Source organism: Cetorhinus maximus, chromosome 18, assembly GCF_964194155.1.
Source record: "Cetorhinus maximus chromosome 18, sCetMax3.hap1.1, whole genome shotgun sequence".
Taxonomy (NCBI): Eukaryota; Metazoa; Chordata; class Chondrichthyes; order Lamniformes; family Cetorhinidae; genus Cetorhinus; species Cetorhinus maximus.
The window spans coordinates 13,601,650-13,622,999 of NC_135896.1; the positions used below are offsets into that span (position 1 = coordinate 13,601,650).

At 41.9% G+C, this 21,350-nt stretch overlaps 1 protein-coding gene across 1 annotated transcript in view; it reads right to left on the reverse strand.

Annotated features, from left to right (window-relative positions):
- LOC144692949 (latent-transforming growth factor beta-binding protein 2-like) overlaps positions 1-21,350 on the reverse strand; it is a 662,780-nt gene that overhangs the window by 108,401 nt on the left and 533,029 nt on the right. Inside the window, exons 28-30 of the mRNA XM_078562124.1 lie at positions 18,471-18,599; positions 3,723-3,845; positions 2,666-2,797 (exon numbers count right to left, since the gene is read on the reverse strand). Of these exons, the coding sequence (XP_078418250.1) occupies positions 2,666-2,797; positions 3,723-3,845; positions 18,471-18,599 (384 nt within the window). The remainder of the gene's footprint in view (positions 1-2,665; positions 2,798-3,722; positions 3,846-18,470; positions 18,600-21,350) is intronic.

The window sequence follows — 21,350 nt, forward strand, 5'->3', positions numbered from 1 at the left end:
GCACACCCACCTCTAAACCTGCCTGTGTCTTGGAATGATAATTCAGCCCCATGATTCAAAGCCCACAATGGCAGCTTGAGTATTTTAATTCAGTTAAGAAAAAAAAACATCTTTAGGTTATTTCTATTTAAAAGTTTTCATTATCAGGACTACATCTCAGCAGGTTATGCCTTGTTTAGCTAGCACTACCCATATAAATGTTGGTGGAATATGGATAATAGTCTGTGATTCTGACACAACTAAAACAGAAGCAGAAATCTAGAAATAAAACCAGTAAAAGTATGGGCAAAGCTGTCAGATTGTCATGAAAAACCAAAAGGTTCATTAATGTCCTTTAGGGAAGGTTATCCTTCTGAAGGATATCCTTCACAGAATCCTTCTGTGATTATAGGCAAAATTTTGCCCTTAGTGGGCGTGCGGGCCCCACTGGCTCGGAGGCGGGTGGACAGCCGACCCCTGCCACCGGAACGGGGCCCGCTGCCATTTTGAGTGGGCGGGCCAATTAAGGCCCGCCCAGCGGCCTGCCCGACAGGAAGTGCTATGCGCTTCCTGTGCGGGGGGTGGAGGGATTCCCCATCTGTCAAAGTGCGCTCTCTCGCGCATACGTGCGAAAGAGCGCACTGCTCCCTGAGACAAAGTACTGTCTCAGGGAGATTACTGACAGTCCAGAAAACTTTAAAAATAGAAAAATTAAAAAATTATTAACATGTCCCCCTCATGTGGCAATGTCACACAAGATGGGACATGTTAATAAATATCACATAAAATGTATTAAAGATTTTAAAAATGGACATGAAACCTCATCCCGCCAGTGGATGAGGTTTCATGTATTATCAGAAGCCCGCTGGGGCTCCTGGCCTGCCCTCCAGCTTTAAGGTTGGACGGGCAGGTCTTTAATTGTCTTAATTACTCTGTCAATGGCCTCAATTAGCCACTAACAGGTCGGCGGGCGAACAGCTGATTTCGCTGTCGGCCCGCCTTCCTAAAAATTTAAAGGGTCTGGGATGATGTCGGGGGTTCCTCCCGATGTCATCCCGCGCCATTTTCCCGTCGGCGAGCGGGCCCCGCCCCTAAATCGCCAACGGGAAAATTCAGGCCTATGTTTTTATATAAACGACGTAGATGATTATGTGGGGGGTAGGATTAGCAAGTTTGCGGATGACACAAAGATTGGCCGGGTGGTTAACAGTGAGGTTGAGTATCTTGGGCTACAGGAAGATATAGACAGGATGGTCAAATGGGCAGATAAGTGGCAAATGGAATTTAACCCTGAAAAGTGTGAGGTGATACACTTTGGAAGGAGTAATTTGACAAGGAAGTATTCAATGAACGGCATGGCACTAGGAAGTTCTGAGGAACAAAGGGACCTTGGCGTGTGTGTCCATAGATCTCTGAAGGCGGAGAGGCACGTTAGTGGGGTGGTGAAAAAGGCATATGGAACACTTGCCTTTATCAATCGAGGCATAGATTACAAAAGTAGGGAGGTCATGTTGGAGTTGTATAGAACCTTGGTGAGGCCACAGCTGGAGTAGTGTGTGCAGTTCTGGTCGCCACATTATAGGAAGGATGTGATTGCACTGGATGGGGTGCAGAGGAGATTCACCAGGATGTTGCCTGGGATGAAACATTTAAGTTATGAAGAGAGCTTGGATAGACTTGGGTTGTTTTCGTTGGAGCAGAGAAGACTGAGAGGCGACCTGATCGAGGTGTACAAGATTATGAGGGGCATGGACAGGGTGGATAGGGAGCAGCTGTTCCCCTTAGTTGAAAGGTCAGTCACGAGGGGACATAAGTTCAAGGTGAGAGGCAGAAGGTTTAGGGGGGATGTGAGGAAATACTTTTTTACCCAGAATGTGCTTCCTGGGAGGGTGGTGGAGATGGGTTACCTCACAACATTTAAAAAGTACCTGGATGAGCACTTGGCACATCATAACATTCAAGGTTATGGGCCAAGTTCTGGTAAATGGGATTAGGTGGTAGGTCAGGTGTTTCTCACGTGTCGGTGCAGACCCGATGGGCCGAAGAGCCTCTTCTGCACTGTGTGATTCTGTGAAGGAAGCCTATTCCTCTTACCTGGTCTGGCATATATGTGACTTCAGTACCACTTCAACATGGCTGACTCTTAACTTACCTCTAATTTGTCCCATTAAGTCATTCAATTAAAGGCAGCTCGGGTGGGGAATAAATCCCAGTCTTGCCAGTGAGGCCCAACAATGGAGAATAAAGAGAAAAGTAGACTATTTTTGCAATATTGAATGCCTCAATGTGGTCAATGAGTGCATTCTTGAGAGAGCCCAAATTCCTAAAGTATGCTTCTATTGCTAGGAGTATAAAATTGTACAAGTTAGCTCTTGATTTTGTTTTGATCATTTTCTCAAAAAGTTTAAAATTGGCCTATGGTCATGGAAAGCCAAGGATCTATTTGCAAGAATGAAAAGTACTTTTCAATTGAATCAACCTCAATTGAGAAAAACAAAATTATGTTGGAAAAGTATGTTCTGAAGGGAAACTTACAATTTATGTTAGCTAAATGCTTTTAATTCAAAAGGAAGTGAGCTACATTAAAACCAAGTTGTTTAAAAATTCTAGAATTAACAAAGCATGAAATACTTAATAAAATTATTCTAAATCCAGCATGCAGATCTTAATCCTTAAGAATACTCACCAATGCATTCTCCAATAGCTGTACGTTGGAAACCAGGCTGGCATCCTACAATGCACTGATAGGAGCCAACTGTATTCTCACACTTCCAGGTCCCACAAACAGAGCTGCCATATAAACTGCATTCATCAATATCTAAGTAGATACAAGCAAATCCAAAAGAGATGGTGATAATTAGCAACAGAAATATGTTGCTTAATAAACTTATGCATTTTAAAATGACTTGCCTTTATATCAAATTTCAAATAATAAAACGAGTGCAGTAAAAGTCATGAATGAACAATAATTTGATTTTAGGAGAATGATTGACAAATGTAACCTTTAGAATTTATGCAACAATTCTCCTCTAGGTACTTTAAAGCACATCAATATTTGATTTTCATTGAAAATATAGGAAATCTGAACAATCTTTTACAGGCTTAAATGCAAAATAACCAATTATGGAGAAGAACAGGAACATTTCAAATCCTTACAAGCATATACGAGATATGCTTCTTTTTGTTAGGCATTCTAAAATGCTAGCAGTCTCTAGTCATATTTCTCATAGCAAGTTGCTCATATGCTGCTGCGTGGTAGGAGATAGGTGGAAATGTGGCTGGGGTCAGGAGAGGTGTTGATCACCATTGCAAGAATTTGTAAAGAATTTGTGAGAGTTAATGTCAGTGATATCCCATTTTTGCTAGTTTCAGGGGTATAATGGACAGGAGATAAGGATGGTGATCAATAACACGAGGTCTGGTCCCTGTTTGCCTATGATAGGCATTTCTGATTGCAAAGTTGGTGGGTATGGAAAGCTACTGCTGAAACAGCCTGTGACAAAATATTGTTGGCAACACTTCAAACACACAAGAGTTAACACAGGGATAATTTTAGTCATTTTCTTGTAATTTTTCTAAAATGTGCTTGCAATTGTTTGAAATGTGTGTACATACGTACGTGCAACTACAATAATATAGCTTGTGTAAAACAATCATTATTGTACAAGACATAACATAGGTTCTTCATTGCTAAGTACTAAAGTCACAAATAAAATTGCTAATATTTTTAAATTGATTCTTACCTATACATTGTTCTGCTTCAGGTAAATGTGTGAAACCTGTTTCACATCTACACATGTAGGATCCATCTGTATTTATACATTGGCCCCCTGAGCACTTGGCCTCCTCATTGCATTCATCCACATCTGCAGAATAAACAATATAACTGCAACACTGAACTCAGAAATAACGAAATAAGTAAGACAAAATATGTAAGTGCGCAGAACAATATGAAATTTCATGCAAGCAAGTGTAAAGCACAGTACATAGGACAGAAAAAAATACATAATGCACATATTCCATGTCTGTTGTTGGAAAAGGCAAGTCTGATGTTGAAATGAGTTAGGTGTCTTAGTAGATTCGATGTTCAACATTTCTAATTAATGCAGAACCACAGCAATAAAGCCAGAAAAATACTGGCCTAACATCAAACAGGAGAATAAATCAGAGGGGATTATGCTTAAGCTGTATAGTGTTTTTCTCAGAGCACACCTTGACTACAATATCCATGTCTGGTCACTAAGGGACAAAAATGACATTCAAATGTTGCAAGGAGAGCAGAGAAAAGCCAAAAGACGGATATTTAGATGGTGATTTTCAATTGAGGCAGACATCAGGGTGGTGGCGGAGGAAAGATTGCTTGTATCCGATGTTGCCTGTGGAAAGCCTAACTGATTTTGGTGACCGGACCTCATTACAAAATCTTGTTAAGCTGTGAGTTCTAGAGAGGCATTGACAGGCAACTTGCTGAATTTGGGGGTGGGGATGGGGGTGGGTGCAGAAATCTGCCCATTCCTCTGTTAAGACCTGCCAACAGAAACACAGAAGGCCAGTAGAAGCCATAATGTTTTTTGAAGGGGAAGGAGATTCATTCTCGTTTTTCCTAGTCTTGTTTGTCCTAGTCCCACAAGAATCAGTTAAAAGCCTAGTGAATATTTTCCAACCTTTAAACCTAGGCCTGAATTTTTCAGGTGGTGGGCGGGCTCGGCGGGAGCAGGCAGGGGCCTGCCCAGCGTAATATGTGAGCTGTAGCGCTCAGCTCTACCTGTGCAGGCAGGGGGAGGAGAGAGAGTTGGGGCCAGTGCTCTTTCGCGCATGCATGCAAAAGAGCACTTCAATTTCCCTGAGGCACGGAGGTTGAATCGATGTTGAAATAATTAAATAAATGGTTAAAAAATTTATTTAAACATGCCCCCTCATGTGACTGTGTCACATGAGATGGGACATGTTTTTATATTTAAGAAATTTTATTTATTTAATAATTAAACAGTAAAAATTTAATAATTAAATGTTAAACAGTTAGTTTAATGTCTGTCGTTGGGAAATTGTTGGAATCCATTATTAAGGAAGTAGTAATGGGGCATCTGGAAAGTCAAAATGCAATCCGTCAGAGTCAGCATGGTTTAATGAAGAGTAAATCATGTTTGACTAATTTGCTAGAGTTCTTTGAAGACATGACAAGCAAATTGGATAATGGGGATCCTGCAGATGTAGTATATCTGGACTTCCAGAAGGCCTTTGATAAGGTGCCATACAAAAGATTAATACACATGATAAGATCACATGGAGTTAGGGGTAATATATTAGCTTGGATAGAGGATTGGCTAACCAACAGAAAGCAGAGAGTCAGGATAAATGTGTCTTTTTCTGGATGGCAAGCTGTAACTAGTGGGGTGCCACAGGGTTCGGTCCTAGGGCCCCAACTATATACAATCTATATTCATAACTTGGATTCAGAGATAGAAGGTACTATAGCTAAATTTGCAGATGACACCAAAATAGGTGGGAAAGTAAGTTGCAATGAAGAAATAAGAAGTTTACAAATGGATATGGACAGGTTAGATGAATGGGCCAAAATTTGACAGATGGAGTTTAACGTGGATAAGTGTGAGGTTATCCATTTTGATCGGAAGAATAAAAAGGCGACTCATTATTTAAATGGAGAGAAACTTCAGAATGCTTCAGTGCAGAGGGATCTGGGTGTCCTCGTGCATGAATTGCTGAAAGCTAGTATGCAGGTACAGCAGGCAATAAGAAAGACAAATGGAATTTTGGCATTCATTGCTAAAGGAACAGAGTATACAAATAGGGGAGTGTTGTTGCAACTGTACAAGAGATTGGTGAGACCACACCTGGAGTACTGTGCATAGTTTTGGTCCCCTTACTGAGGAAGGATGTAGTTGCATTGGAGGCTGTTCAGAGGAGGTTCACTAGATTGATTCCAGAGATGTGGGGCTTGTCTTATAAGGAGAGATTGAACAGTTTAGGCCTATACTTGCTAGAGTTTAGAAAGATAAGAGGAGATCTAATTGAGGTATATAAGAGGCTAAAGGGGATAGACAAAGTAGACGTGGAGTGGATGTTTCCCCTTGTGGGACATTCTAGAACGAGAGGCCATAGTTTTAGGCTAAGGGGTGGCAGATTTAAATCAGAGATGAGGAGGAATTACTTTTCTCAGAGGGTCGTGAAACTGTGGAATTCACTACCTCAGAGTGCAGTGGATGCCGGGACGCTGAATAAATTTAAAGAGGAGATAGACAGATTTTTAATTAGTAATGGGTTGAAAGGTTATGGGGAAATTGGAATTGAGGCTGAAATGAGATCAGCCATGATCGTGTTGAATGGCGGGGCAGGCTCAAGGGGCTGAATTGCCTAATCTTGCTCCTAGTTCTTATGTTTATGTAATAAAAGCTTTAGGAAACCTCATCTTGCTCATGGATGAGGTTTCCTGAAAAATGTGAAGGCTGCTTGGCCTTTCCACCAGCCCGTCAACCTTAAGGTTGGACGGACAGCGTTAACAATTACATCAATTACTTCCTTAATGGCCTTAATAGGCTGTTTACATATAACGAAATATCACGGGACTGCGCGATAACGTCAGGTCGCACACCCGACATCATTGCTCATCATTTTATGCGTCAGCATATCGGGCCCGCCGCAGCACGCCGACAAAAAAATCCTGCCCCGAGTGAATATTTTCCTCCCTTTAAAGATTGCTGGTTAAGCCACTTTATATTTAGTTGTACTGGGCATGGACCAATATTGCACTGGGTTTGAAATACATGGGCAGGGTTTTCCCGTTGGCAAGCAGGGGGCGGGGCCCACTGGCCGACACATAAAATGACAAGCAGTGATGTCAGGCGGAACTCCCGACGTCACCGCGCCCCATTTAAATTTTCCGGTAGGCGGGGGCGCAACAAAATCAGCTGCGCACCCGCCGACCTGTCAATGGCCAATTGAGGCCATTGACAGAGTAATTGAACTAACTAGTGGATCTGCCCGTCCAACCTTAAAGTTGGTGGGCAGGCCAGGAGCCCCGGCGGGAATTAGAAAAAGCATGAAACCTCATCCGCGGGCGGGATGAGGTTTCATGTAGGTTTTTAAAAATTTTAATAAAGTTTTAATAAAAATTATGGACATGTCCCAACTCATGTGACAGTGTCACATAAGGGGACATGTTAGGGAAATTTAATTATTCTATTTTTAGCTTTTTCACATTTAGAGTTGATCTCCCCGAGGCAGCACTTAGCCTCAGGGAGATGAGTGCGCTCTTTCGTGTGCATGCACGAAAGAGAGCACTCTTGATTTTGGGACTCCCCCCCCACCCGCACAGGGAGCGCACAGCGCTTCTGTGCGGATGCCACACTGGGCGGGCCTTAATTGGCCCGCCCACGTAAAATGGCGCCATGCTCCCGATCGGGGGCGCCGATCAGAAGCACGTCAGTGCGTGCCCACCCCTCAACTTCGCCCCCGACGGGGGGAAAATCCTGCCCCATGATACAAGGATGGAGGTGTAGTGGTACTGTTACTAGATAAGTAACTCCAGATGCATAGGCTAATGCTCCAAGGAAACAGGTTCAAACCCCACCACAGCAGCTGGCAGAATTTAAATTCAATTAATTAATAAGTTGGGCATTAAAAGCTAGTCTCATGAAACTGTTGGATTGTCACAAAAACCCATCTAGTTAATTATGCCCTTTAGGGAAGGGAATCTGTTGTCTTTACCTGGTCTGGCTTACATGTGATTCCAGACCCTTACAATATGGATGACTCTTAACTGCCCTCTGAAATGGCCTGGCAAGCCACTCAGTTGTATAAAACCGCTACAGAAAAGTCAAAAGAAATTAAACTGGATGGACTACCTGGGCTACCTGAGGGAAAAACCTACTTGACCCCACCATCACCAATCTCCATCGCAGAGGCATCTGTCTATGACAGAATTGTTAGAAGTGACCACCACACAGTCCTTGTGGAGACAAAGTCCTGTCACTGAGGACAGCTTCCATCATGTTGTGTGGCACTACCACTGTGCTAAATGGGATAGATTCAGAACAGATCTAACTGCTCACAACTGGGCATCCATATGGTGCTGTGGGCCATCAGCAGCAAATTGTATTTCACCACAATCTATAATTTCATGGCCCAGTATATGTCTCACCCTGCTATTACCATCAAGTGAGGGGATTAACTCTGGTTCAATAAGAAGGATGTCAGCATGCCAGAAAAGCACCAGGCATATGTAAAAATGAAGTGCCAACCTGGTGAAGCTACAACACAGGACTACATGCATGCCAAACAGTAGATGCAGCAAGCGATACACAGACCTAAGTGATCCTAAAACCTACAGATAAAAGCTCTGCAGTCCTGCTACATCCATTCATCAATGGTGGCAGATATATGAACATACGAATTAGAAGCAGGAGTAGGCCATTCGGCCTTTTGAGCCTGCTCTGCAATTTGATAAGATCATGACTGATCTAAATGTGGCCTCAACTCTACTTTCCTGTCTACACTCTTTTGACTTCCATGTCAATCAAGAATCTGGATAGGTCAGTGATAGGTGGGAGCTAAGGACAGATTGACAAAGATGGCATGGACACAAGACAAAGAGAGTGTTAATGGTAGTGGTAATGGCTAAAGAAGATCTCTCCTTAGCCCCCGCCTATTGCTGACCTTTTATCCAACTTCACCTGCTCCACCCGCCCTTAAACAGTATAAATTTCATCACATTTCTACTTCTCTTTAGCTCTGAAGGAGAGTCATACGGACTTGAAATGGTAACTCTGTATCTCTCTCCTCAGATGCTGTCAGACCTGCTGAGTTTTTCCAGCAATTTCTGTTTCTATTTCAGATTTCCAGCATCCGCAGTATTTTGCTTTTATCTCATAGTTTAAATTGTGTTGTGTTAGTTCAAAGGAGGATATATATATGCAGGTTGTAAAAAGTTGTAAGGAAGTGAGGTAAAGATGGGGTAAGTTTGTTTTTACAAGTCTAAGAGCTAAAGTAAAGAATAATTTAATCAATTCTTGGAAGAAAGCATTTCTTAAGAGGCTGGTTGAAACAATAGCAAGATCAAAGAGAAGGAATGCATTTAAGGAAATACTGAAGCCTATGTGAGGGGGTAGCTGCTTAAATCTCCCAGAAGACAGCAGTATAGCTGGGCAGAACTCCAAGAAGACAGTGTGAACAAGGCCCGACCTGAAGGCCCAGTTGCTGTCGGCCTCAGAGGATCCCTCCAGGGAAATGGGCACAGTATGGTAATTACTGTAATTCTATAGATTTTAAAATCTATAAAGATAGCTGCTGAACAGAAAAGGGAAAGATTAGCTCTGAGGGTAGTTAAGATTTGTTGAATTTTTTAGGAAGTACTGCTTACTGTGTGAAGCCATTCTTGTGTTTAAATGTAATTGTGTTTTCTTTTATTAAATGTTTACCTTACTATAAAATCATCACAAGTAGTTGGGGAAATCATTTCCTGATTTCAGAACAGCTCCTCATACTATACAAATTGCAAAAACCATTTTGGCAGCTGTTTCAAGTTTCCCTCTGGGATTTGAGCAGCTTGGCATTTACCATCCGCCGTACCATAACACTTTTAAATTCAACAGCATTACGGTATCTGAATCCCCCACAGTCAATCCTGTGAGTTACCACTGACCAGAAACTTAACTGGACTAGCCATATAACTACTTTGGCTACAAAAGCAGGTCGGAGGTTGGGAATTTTATGGCAAGGAACTCACCTACTGACTCCCCAAAGCTTGTCCACCATCTACAAGGCACAAGTCAGGAATGTGATGGAATACTCTCCACTTGCCTGGATGAATGTGGCTCCAACAGCACTCAAGGAGCTCAATACATGCAGGACAAAGCAGCCCATTTTATCGGCATCCTATTCACCACCTTAAAGGTTTAGCCCCTCCACCACCAACACACAGTAATGTCAGTGTGCACCATCTACAAGATGCTCTGCAGCAACTCAGCAACTTCAACAGTAGCTTCCAAATCTGCAACCTCTACCACCTAGAAGAACAAAGGCAACAGATGCATTTGCACACTGTCACCTGCAAGTTCCCCACCAAGCCACACACCATCCTGACTTGGAACTATATGGCCGTTTCTTCACTGTTGTTGGGTCAAATCCTGGAACTCCCTTCCAAATAGCAATATGGAGGTGTACTGATACCAGATGGACTGCAGTGTCTAGAAGGGGGCTCACCACTACCTTCTCAAGGGCAATTAGGGAGGGCAATAAATGGTGGCTTCACCAGTGACACTCAAATCCCAGGAACAAATAATATTAAAAAAAACCAACACTAAAAAGATGTTTGAAGAACTATTAAATATGCTAAACAAGCTTCATTATAGTATGATTCAATCTGATATTATTTCCAGTCTATGCCTGTTTTACTAGGCTTAGCTGTATTATTGCTTTCCCTAAGATCATAGGGTTATTATGAATGAGGAAGGCCATTTGGCCCATTTTTGTTGATCCGCCCAGAAAGACCCTAAAGCTCCCCCATTTGCACAATTGTTTCTTAAATAATTACAAGGATATTGGGCAGAATCCTGTATACTTAGTTCCTGCCGGAACTGCGGGACCATTTTTGGATTAGGAAGTTGATTTCCTAATGGGCGCATTAGCCAATGGTTATTTTTCCCAGAACCACTGCATTATTATCACGCGTCCGAGTTGTCCGACCAGTTAGGGAAGGTGGCTGGGCTGACACAGCCATTCTGTCAAAGGGAGGATTTCCATTGAAAGGGATTATGATACGGGTTACAAGGGTTGACCCGTACTTCAATTTTTGTGGTTGCAGTGGAGTAGAACTGACAAGGTTGTGCCCAGGGCTCTCACACTTCTATCTAGAGATCCAGCTGCAGGATCAGAGAGGCTGCAGTGAGGTGAGCTCTCCCAAGGTCAGGAGGAAGGGACAACCTCTCCAAACAAGCAGGCATGGATGAAAGTGGCCAAAGAAGACAGCAGCAGAATTGTGGTCCATACAACCTGGAGACAGTGCACCAATACACGTTACATGAATTCATTAGCTAGGGACAGAAGTTTGGAATAGGGACCGAAGGCAATGGTGCGGCTTTCCCGATATTTAATTGATGGAAGTTTCTGCTCATCCAGTACTGAATGTTGGATAAGCAGTCTGATAATTTAGCAACATGGAGGAGGAAAGAGAGATGGTATGAGGTAGAGCTGGTTGTCATTAGTGTACATGTGAAAACTAATGCTATGCTTTTGGATTATGTCACTGAGGGAGAGGGGGTAGGTGAGAAATAGGAGGAGGGCAAGGATGGATGCTTCAGGAACATGAGAGGCAAAGGTGCAGGAAGGGGAGGAGAAGCCATTGCAAATGATACTCTGCAAAGGAGGCTTTTGGTTTCAAACTTTAATATGGTCACAGTCAATGCTCTCTCTGAGCTGTGACCGCACAGCAACCAGAAGTTTCCAGCAGGCCAAATACAAATTGGCCCCTTTTGTTGCAGTGCATGTGCAGTCAAACAAAAAAACTGTTCTATGCTATGATTTCCAAGTTGGATAAAAGTTGGATTATAAATTAGAAAAGGACAATCAGGAATTGAAGCATGATTCTATATCATTAAGAGAATTTCACATTTGAGACAAAATAATAATTCAAATGGAATCCACAGGACAATGGTGAACTAAACTTGAAGTATATAACATTACTCCACAGACAATCTGGGACAACCCTTCTGGGAGGCAACGAGGTCAAATTTAGTAAAACGTACACTGGCATCATTATCCAAAAATCTTTGAAAACACATGAAAGTATATTTCCCGTTTAGAATCAAAGAACAGGACAGCACAGAAGGTGGTCATTCAGCCCATCGAGTCTGTGCCAGTTCTTTTGAAGAGCAATTCTGTTAGTACCATACCTCAGCTCTTTCCCCATATGCAATGTTTTCTCCTTCAAGTATTCACCGAATTCTCTTCTTAAGGCTACTATTGAATTTGCATCCATTATCCTATCAGGCACTTCATTCCAAATCCTAATCACTTGTTCTGTAAAAATGTTTTTCTTCAAATTGTTGATAGTTTTTTTGCCAATCAACTTAAATCTGCCCACTGGTTATCGACCCTTAAAGTTTCACATTATTTAGTCCATCAAAATGCTTCGTAATTTCAAATACCTCTAACTTAGACTTCACTGCTCAAGAACTACCCCAGTTTATCCAGTCCATTTACTGAACTGTAATCCCTCATCCTTGGATCCAAGCTAATAAATCTCTTCTGTTCCCTTTCCAAAGTTTTTACGTCCTTCCTGAAGTGTGGTGTCCAGAATTGGATACTATACTCCAGCTAGGGTCAAATTAGTGTTTTCGATTGGTTTAGCACAACTTCCTGGATTTTGTACTCTATGCCTCTATTTACAACTCCAAGGATCCCATATGATTTATTAACTGCTTTGTTAACCTGTACTGCCACGTTCAAAGATTTGGACACAAACATCCTCAGGTCTCTCTGTCCTTGCACCACCTTTTTGTAATTGTAACATTTAGCATGTATTATTTGCCCTAATTCTTCCTAACAAAATGTGTCACTCCACATATTTCTGCATTGAATTTCATCCACCATGTGTCTGCCCATTCCACCAGCCTATGTCCTTTTGAAGTCTATTATTGTCTTTTTCACTGTTTACTGTATTTCCAAGTTTTGAGTGATCTTAAAATGTTAAAATTTACCCCATAGCCCCAAATCCAAGTCATTGATGTAATTGAAAAACAGTGATGGTTTACATATTGAATCTTGGGGATACCAGAGTATATACTTCCTTCCAGTTCAAAAGCAGTCATTCACAACTGTTTTCTATCCTTTAGTCAATTTTATCTGCCCTTAGGAAATCTATGCTGACTCTCCTTTGTTAATCCATACTTGTCCAAATGGGCCATCTATCCAAAAGCAGTCTGGAAGACAGTGACAGAAATAAAACCAAAAATGGAATAAGGCAACATGTAAATTCTTTAAAAAAAAGAACAGAAGCACAATGAGGTGACAAAGCCAGAGTGGAGAAGAATTCAAATTGAAATATTTTAGCCACTGTCTCAAAAAGGCAATTGCACTCAAACATCAATATGAAGGAAGTGCTTAATTTCAACTTCTTTCCTTGCCCTATATCTGGAATTCAGCTAATCAGCTGAATGTTCTGATATGCAGAAGTTATAGTGAAAAGCAAAAATGGGACAGAGTTATATCCAAGGATTAAGATTAGCAACTGACCTGCAATAATGCACATTGACAACGCAAACCAAATAGAAGGGCACAATTAGCTGTTATTAGAAGCTTAAAACAAATAACATTTTACAATTGAAAAGCAATAAAAAGATCAATCTGTGTTATTATAAACTAAAGAGTGTTACTTGTTGAATATCCATGGCTAAATTCATTAATAATCATTGTTATAAATATATAGCTGTTTAAGGTAACTCTTGGGTTCAGTGGTCAGTCGGTCCTGTAATGGGTCTGAGCATGTTACTTTAATGGGTGTTGACTCGCATTGCCTTATAACTGCTTATTACAAGGCCTGAGAGAGTAACAGAAGAACCTGCTTAAAATCTGGAGGGATATTCATGACTTGCAGACGTATTTCTTCAGTATTTCCGATGGCAGATCAAGTTAACACTTGATGAGGTGACATTTGATTTGAGTCATAAACTGCTTTAATTCACAGAATAATTCAACTGGTAGAACATATGCTTGTGGAAATTATACAAATAAAGAACGTGCAACACTATCCCACTTTAAGGTAACATGCACTTTAGTGGATTGTCTTATTTAACTTAAACAGAATAAATCCTCTGCTTTCTGTCCTACAAACACAATGGATTTTGCTGCCTGATTAGTTTTGCAGTCCTATTTCCAAATAAGCTCAGACTGCCTTTTTATGGTGTTTAAGATTGTGCTATTTTCCAGGCTATTCAATTATCTTTCAACCTCAGGTTGGGTATATTTTGTAAGTACAATTTAAAGTAGGGTTTCATTATCAGGATGACCACCTCAGCAGGTCATGCCTGGTTTAGCTAGCGCTACAATATAAATGGTGGCAGAATTCGGATATTTGTCTGTGATGCTGACATAATTGAAGCAGAGCAGAAGTAAGGTATTCTATCCTGAAGAGGAAGGTAAATGTTTTCTAATTCATCCCATTTCAATCTTGCTTTCCAACAAATAGAAGGGTGTAAACTATTTATCGCTTATGGAGACAAGCCATCAAGTTGCTTATGGTTAGGTCTCTGGGAAAAATAACTTCCAAATAGCTTATTAAATACTTTTCATCTGAATTCAGATTCACAACCCAGCACGAGGCTTTCCTGAGAAACTAAGCCCTTTAAAGAAAGCTATAAGTCAAAGTAAATTTTAAAATAACTCGTAGTTAAGATAATAAAGACAAAAATGCCCAAAAAATCCTGAAATGTGACATTGCTCAAGGTGGAAAAATCTCTTGTTGCAACAACATATTTAAAATATCACAATTTGGCTATTTGACAGTACACTGAGATCACATAAGTTTGGCCAGAAAAACATCCAGCATTGTTTTCGCAAGGCGTCTCTGGCAATCTGCTCACTTCTAAAATTACACGACACTAAATTAATGACCTCATGAAAGTTGCAGAGTACGTTAAGCCTGAACTGTGCAGTGCAGCTGAAATTGCCATGTATATGTGTCTGCTGTTCCCATTTATATGTTGTTACAATTTGAAACATTTTTTATTATCAAAATGTATTCCCAGAAATTTTTACAAATTGCAACTTCAACGTGTATTTCCTTCTGAAGTTTACAAGAGGTTCAACATTTCATTTCCTCTGACTGCTGAATTTGTATTAAGCTTCTAATATTCTTCAAATATAGGGGATAACTGTAAAACTGCATGGCAGTGACTGCAGTGCATGGGGTCAAAAAGAGTTAGGGCAGGATTTTCAGGTCATCAGGTGGGCGCGGTGGGTGGGCCGAGGAGCGGTTGGGAAACGGTCCCTGCCAGTGATCGGCCCCCGCCCGCGATTTCACGCTGGCTGGCCAATTAACGGCCAGCTAGCATGAAACACGCACTGAAAGGCTCAGCGCTGCTGGCGTGGGGGCGGGAGGAGGGTGAGCGCTGAAGTCTGCGCTTGTGCCGGGGAGCGTGCATTGAAAGCTACCTGAAGGCAGAGAGGTGCCTCAGGGAGCTCAAGAATTTTGAAATCAAAAATAAAGATTTTGAAAACCTGAAAAAAATGTCCCCACATAGGACTCACTCACATGAACATAAACATAATAAAAAATTATGTCAAAACATTTTTTAAAAAATTAATGTCAGAAATCTCATCCTGCCCGTGGATGAGGTTTCCTCAAAAATGCAAATGCCGCCAGGCCAATTCGGCCGCCCGCCAACCATAAGGTTGGACAGGCAACAAAAAATCGCTGCTAATTAATACTTTAATGGCCTTAATAGGTCTCTTCATTGCCCTTGGTTATGCTGCCAACTCTCGCAGGCACCTGCCAACCAAAATATCGCGTGAGTGCGCGAGGACATCGGGACACTCGCCCAAAATCATTGCACGCTATTTTACGTCTGATTGGGTCAGGTTGTGCTCGCCCGCGGGATGTAAAATTCTGCCCTTAGGCATAAACAGAAGCAAAAGTAAAAGATGCATATAGGTGAAGGAGAAAGACAAGAGTGAAAGAAAATGGCACAAAGCTGAAAAATCCAGGAAGGCAAAAGAAACACAAGCTGGACAATGAAGTTTGTCAATATGAAAGAGGGGAAATAAACCCAACATTTGACATTAAAACATGCCATTGTCCAATTTATGCCAATCTATCGCAGTTATCACCAAGGTATAGCAAACTACTTCAGATTTCTGGCTGAGCCTGTCATCTGAACTCTAAATCAGAAGAGATACCGGGGATGAAACTGGATTTTCATGGTAGAATAAAATGGGTGATATCAAATTGGCAGCCTTTTTTACATCACCATGGCTGAGTTTTCATCTTTATTGAAGTCAAAAACATACTATCACCCATTTCCCTCCACTGCCAAAGAGCAATGCCACCTTCATTGTTGGCACAATGGCCAAAATAAAATTTTACTCACAGCCAAATCCAGTTAGAAACATAGAAAATAGGAGCAGAAGTAGGTCATTCTGCCCTTTGAGTCTGCTCCGCCATTCAATATGATCATGGCTGATCCTCTATCTCAAAGCCGTACTCCCCCACTCTCCCCATACCCCTTGATGCCTGTAGGGTCCAGAAATCTATTTCCTTCTTAAATATATTCAGTGACAAGGCCTCCATAGTCTTCTGTGGTAGAGAATTCCATAGTGAAGAAGTTTCTCCTCATCTCAGTCCTAAAAGGTCTACCCTGTATCCTGAGACAGTGAGGCCCCCAAAGGAAATATCATCCATGCGTCCAATCTGCTATCCCTGTCAGAATTTTATATGTTTCAGTGAGATCTCCTCTAATTCTCCTAAACTCCAGTGTCTCCTCAATCTCTCCTCACACAATAATCCTACCATCCCAGGAGTCAGCCTGGTGAACCTTGGCTACAAATATATGGCAAGTATATCCATTCTTAGGTAAGGAACTGCCCACATTACTCCAGTTGTGGCCTCACCAAGCTTTTCATGGGATGTGGGCATCACCGGCCAGGCCAGCATTTATTGCCCATCCCCAATTTCCCTTGTTCAGGGGACATTTAAGAGTCAACTGCATTGCGGTGGGTCTGGAATCCAGACCGGATAAGGACAGTAGATTTCCTTCTAAAGGGGCATTATTGAACCAGATGAGTTTTTACAACAATCGACAATGGTTTCATGGTCATCCTTAGACTTTTAATTCCAGATTTTTATTGAATTCAAATTCCACCATCTGCTGTGGTGGGATTCAAGCCTTGGTTTACTGGATTACTAGTCCAGTGACAATACCACTACGCCACCACCTCCCCTGCAGTAAGAAAGCCTTGCTGCTGTACACAAATCCTCTCGCAATGGAGGCCAACATACCATTTACCTTCTTAACTGCTTGCTGCACTTGCATGCTTACTTTCACTGATTGGTATACAAGGGCATCCAGATCTCTTTTACATCAACATTTCCCAATCTATCACTATTTAAATAATATTCTGCCATTCTGTTTTTCCTACTGAAGTGGATAACTTCACACTGATCCACATTATACTGCATTTGCCATGTATTTGCCCACTCACTCAACCTGTTTAAACCGCCAACAAGCCTCTTAACATCCTCCTCACCATTCACATCCCCACCAAGTTTCTTGTCTTCAGCAAACTTGGAAGTATTACATTTGTTTTTCTCATCCAAATCAGTGATATATATTTTGAATAACTGGGGCCCAAGCACTGATCCCTGCGGTACCCCACTAGTCACCACCTGCCACTCTGAAAAAGGCCCATTTATTCCTACTCTCTGTTTCCTGTCTGTTAACCAATTCTTAATTCATGCCAATATATTACGCCTAATCCCATGTGCTTTAATTTTGCACACTAATCTCTTATGTGGGACTTTATCAAAAACTTTCTGAAAATCCAAATACACCACATCCACTAGTTCTCCCTTATCTATTCTGTTAGTTACATCCTTAAAAAAACTCCAGTAGGTTTGTCAAACATGATTTCCCTTTCATAAATCCATGTCGACTTTATCTAATCCTGTTTATATTTTCTAAGTGTTCTGTTATCACATTCTTTATAACAGACTCTAGCATTTTCCCTACTACTGATGTTAGGCTAACCAGCCTGTAATTTGCTGTTTCCTCCCTCCTTCCTTTTTTAAATAGTGGGGTTATATTTGCCACCCTCCAATTTGCTGGGACTGTTCCAGAGTCTACAGAATTTGGGAAGATGGCAACCAACGCACCTACTATTTCCATGGCCACCTCCTTTCCTACCCTGGGATGTAGATTATTGGGACCTGGGGATTTATCGGCTTTCAGTTCCATTAATTTCTCCAGCACTATTGTTTTAGTAATACTAATTTCCTTTAGTTACCCCTTCTCATTAGACTCTTGGTTCCCTAGCATTTCTGGGAAGTTATTTGTGTCTTCCTCTGTGAAGACAGGACTAAAGTAGTTGCTTAATTGCTCTGCCATTTCCTTGTTCTCTATTATAAATTCTCCTGTTATGAACTGTAAGGGACCTACATTTGTCTTCTCTAATCTTTTTTCTTTTTATATACTTAAAGAAGCTTTTACAGTCCATTTTTAAGTTCCTTGTAAGTTTACTCTCATACTCTATCTTTCTTCCCTTAATCAATCTCTTGGTCCTCCTTTGCTGAATTCTAAACTGCTCCCAATCCTCAGGCTTGCTACTTTTTCTAGCAACTTTATATGATTCCTCTTTGGATCTAATACTATCCTTAATTTCTTTTGTTAACCATGATTGGGCCATTTTTCCCATTGTCATATTACATATTACATAAACTGTACAAAGTTTGACCACAGATACTTAAATATATCTAAGTATCTTACCTTCACAGCCCGTTCCATCAGTAGTAGTGGTATAGCCCTGAGCACAAAGACAGTAATAAGAGCCAGCTTCGTTGTTTATACATTCTCCATTCGGACCACAGATGTCGCTGGTCAAGCATTCATTAATATCTATGGAACAGAGAACACACTGCAGAAAGTATGATATTGACAGTGGAAGCTCAGTTACAGAAATATAAAAAAAAACTGAGACCAAATCAGGTTAAATTAAACTGGATCATTTAACCATCCAAATCTACCATTAGTGTTTTTCATCACCATTTGTCACTTTTTGGGTAGTCTATTTAATAGAGCCACCTGCTGTTGTCCAATTCTTCATCTTAGGATAAGGAAAAACAAATAGCCTGCACACCAGTGAAAGTAAGCATTTCTGTTTCACTGTGGATGAGATCTTTGTGGATAGCATGTACATTGAGGTGGTCACACCATAGATAACGAGTGCACAGGCAAAAAGGGAATGGGTGACCACCAGACAGAGTAAAGGCATTAGGCAGATAGTGCAGGAGTTCCCTAGGTCCATCTCACTCTCTAACAGACCTTCCATTTCAGGTGCTGCTGGTGGAGATGGTTTCTCAAGGGAATGCAGCAACAGCCAAGTCCATGGCACCATGAATGGTTCAGCTGCACAGGGGTGGTGAAAAAAGAGTGGGAGAACAATAATGATAGGGAATCCTATCGTAAGGGGAACAGGTAGACATTTCTGCAGCTGCAGACATGACACCAGGATGGTATATTGCCTCCCTGTTGCCTGGGTCAAGGAGGGTCACTGAGCAGCTACAGGACATTCTGAAGGAGCAGGATGGACAGCCAAAGGTCATGATCCATATTGATACCAACGACATAGGTAAAAAGAGGGATGAGGTCCTGAAAGCAGAATATAGAGAGCTAGGAAATAAATTAAAAAGCAGGACCTCAAAGGTAGTAATATCAGGGTTACTCCCACGTGCTAGCGAGATCAGGAATAAGAGAATAGACCAGATGAATGTGTGGCTGGAGAGATGGTGTAGGAGGGAGGGATTTAGATTCTTGAGGCATTGGGACTGACTCTGCGGAAAATGGGACCAGTACAAGATGGACTGGTTGCACCCCAGCACGACCCGGACCAATATCCTCACAGGGGTATTCACTAATAATGTCGGTGGGAGGTTTTAAACGAAAGTCGCAGGTGGATGGGGACCTGAGTGGGGAGACACAAGAGAGGGAAACAAAGATAGGAATGAAAGACAGAAAAGTAGAAAGCAAAAGTTGAAGTCAGAGGAAACAAGAGCTAGCAGCAAATAGGGCCATAGTACTAAAGAAATATGTAAAAATGTTAAAAAGACAAATCTAAAGGCACTGTATCTGAATGCATGGAGCATTCGCAATAAGGTAGACAAATTAACAGTGCAAATAGATGTAAATGGCTACAATATGATTGCAATTACGGAGACATGGGGAAAAACTTTCCCCCCGTTGGGGGGGGGGAGAGAGAGCGGGAGCGGGCTCAAGCAGACGGGCTCCTGATCGGTGCCCCTGATTGGGGGCTTGCCGCCATTTTACGTGGGCGGGCCAATTAAGGCCAGCCCAGCGTGACGTCCACCAGGAAGCGCTATGCGCTCCCTGTGTGGGCGGGGGGGTTCCCTCAGCTGGGAGTGCATGCGCATGAAAGAGCACAGAGATCTCCGAGGCTAAGTGCTGCCTCAGGGAAATCGGCTCCGTTTTGAAACTTTTAATAAAGGAGTTTAAAAATTTTCCCTGCCATGTCCCCTGGTGTGACACTGTCACATGAGTTGGGACATGTCCACAACTTTTATTGTAACCTTTCATTAAAATTTAAAAACCCTCATGAAGCCTCATCTCGCTAGTGGATGAGGTTTCATGTTTTTTCACAAGCCCGCCTGGACTCCCAGCCTGCCCACCAACCTTAAGGTTGGATGGGCAGATCCATTAATGAGCTGAATTAGTTTCTTAATGGCCTTAATAGGCCGTTGACAGGTCAGTGGTTGCGCAGCCGACTTGGCTGCACGCCTGCCGACCTGAGGATGTAAATGACGCCGGGTGATGTTGGGAGTTCCACCCAACGTCACCTCGCGTTGTTTTATGCGTCAGCGTGTGGGTCTCGCCCCCCCCCCACATGCCGACATAAAAATTCTGCCCATGGTTGCAGAGTGACCAAGTCTGGGAACTGACTATCCAAGGGTACTCAATATTTAGGAAGGAGAGGCAAAAAGGAAAAGGAGGTGGTATGGCATTTTTAGTTGAAGATGAAATCAGTGCAATAGTGAGAGAGGATATCGGCTCAGAAAATCTAGATGTGGAATCAGTCTGCCTGGAGCTAAGAAGCAACAAGGGGCAGAAAACATTAGTGGGAGCTGTCTGCATGCCTTCAAACAGTAGCGGTAAGGTAGGGGATGGCATTAAACAGGAAATTAGAGATCCATGTAACAAAGATGCTACAATAATCATGGGTTATTATGATTTAACCTACATATAGATTGGGCAAACCAACTTAGCAATAATACTGTAGTGGATGAATTCGTGGAGTGCGTATGAGATGGATTTTTAGAGCAGTATGTTGAGGAACTAACTAGGGAACAGGCTATCCTAGATTCGATATTGTGCAATGAGAAGGGGTTAATTAATAATCTTGTTGTGCGGCGTCCTTTAGGGAACAGTGACCATAACATGACAGAATTCTTCCTTGGGATGGAAAGTGAAGTAGTCTGATCCAAAACTAGGGTCCTAAATCTAAACAAAGGAAACTACGAACGTATGAGGCGTGAGTTGGGTAAGGTAGATTGGGGAACTTCATTAAAAGGCATGACGGTGAATAGGCAATGGCTAATATTCAAGGAATGAATGTATGCATTGCAACAGTTATAC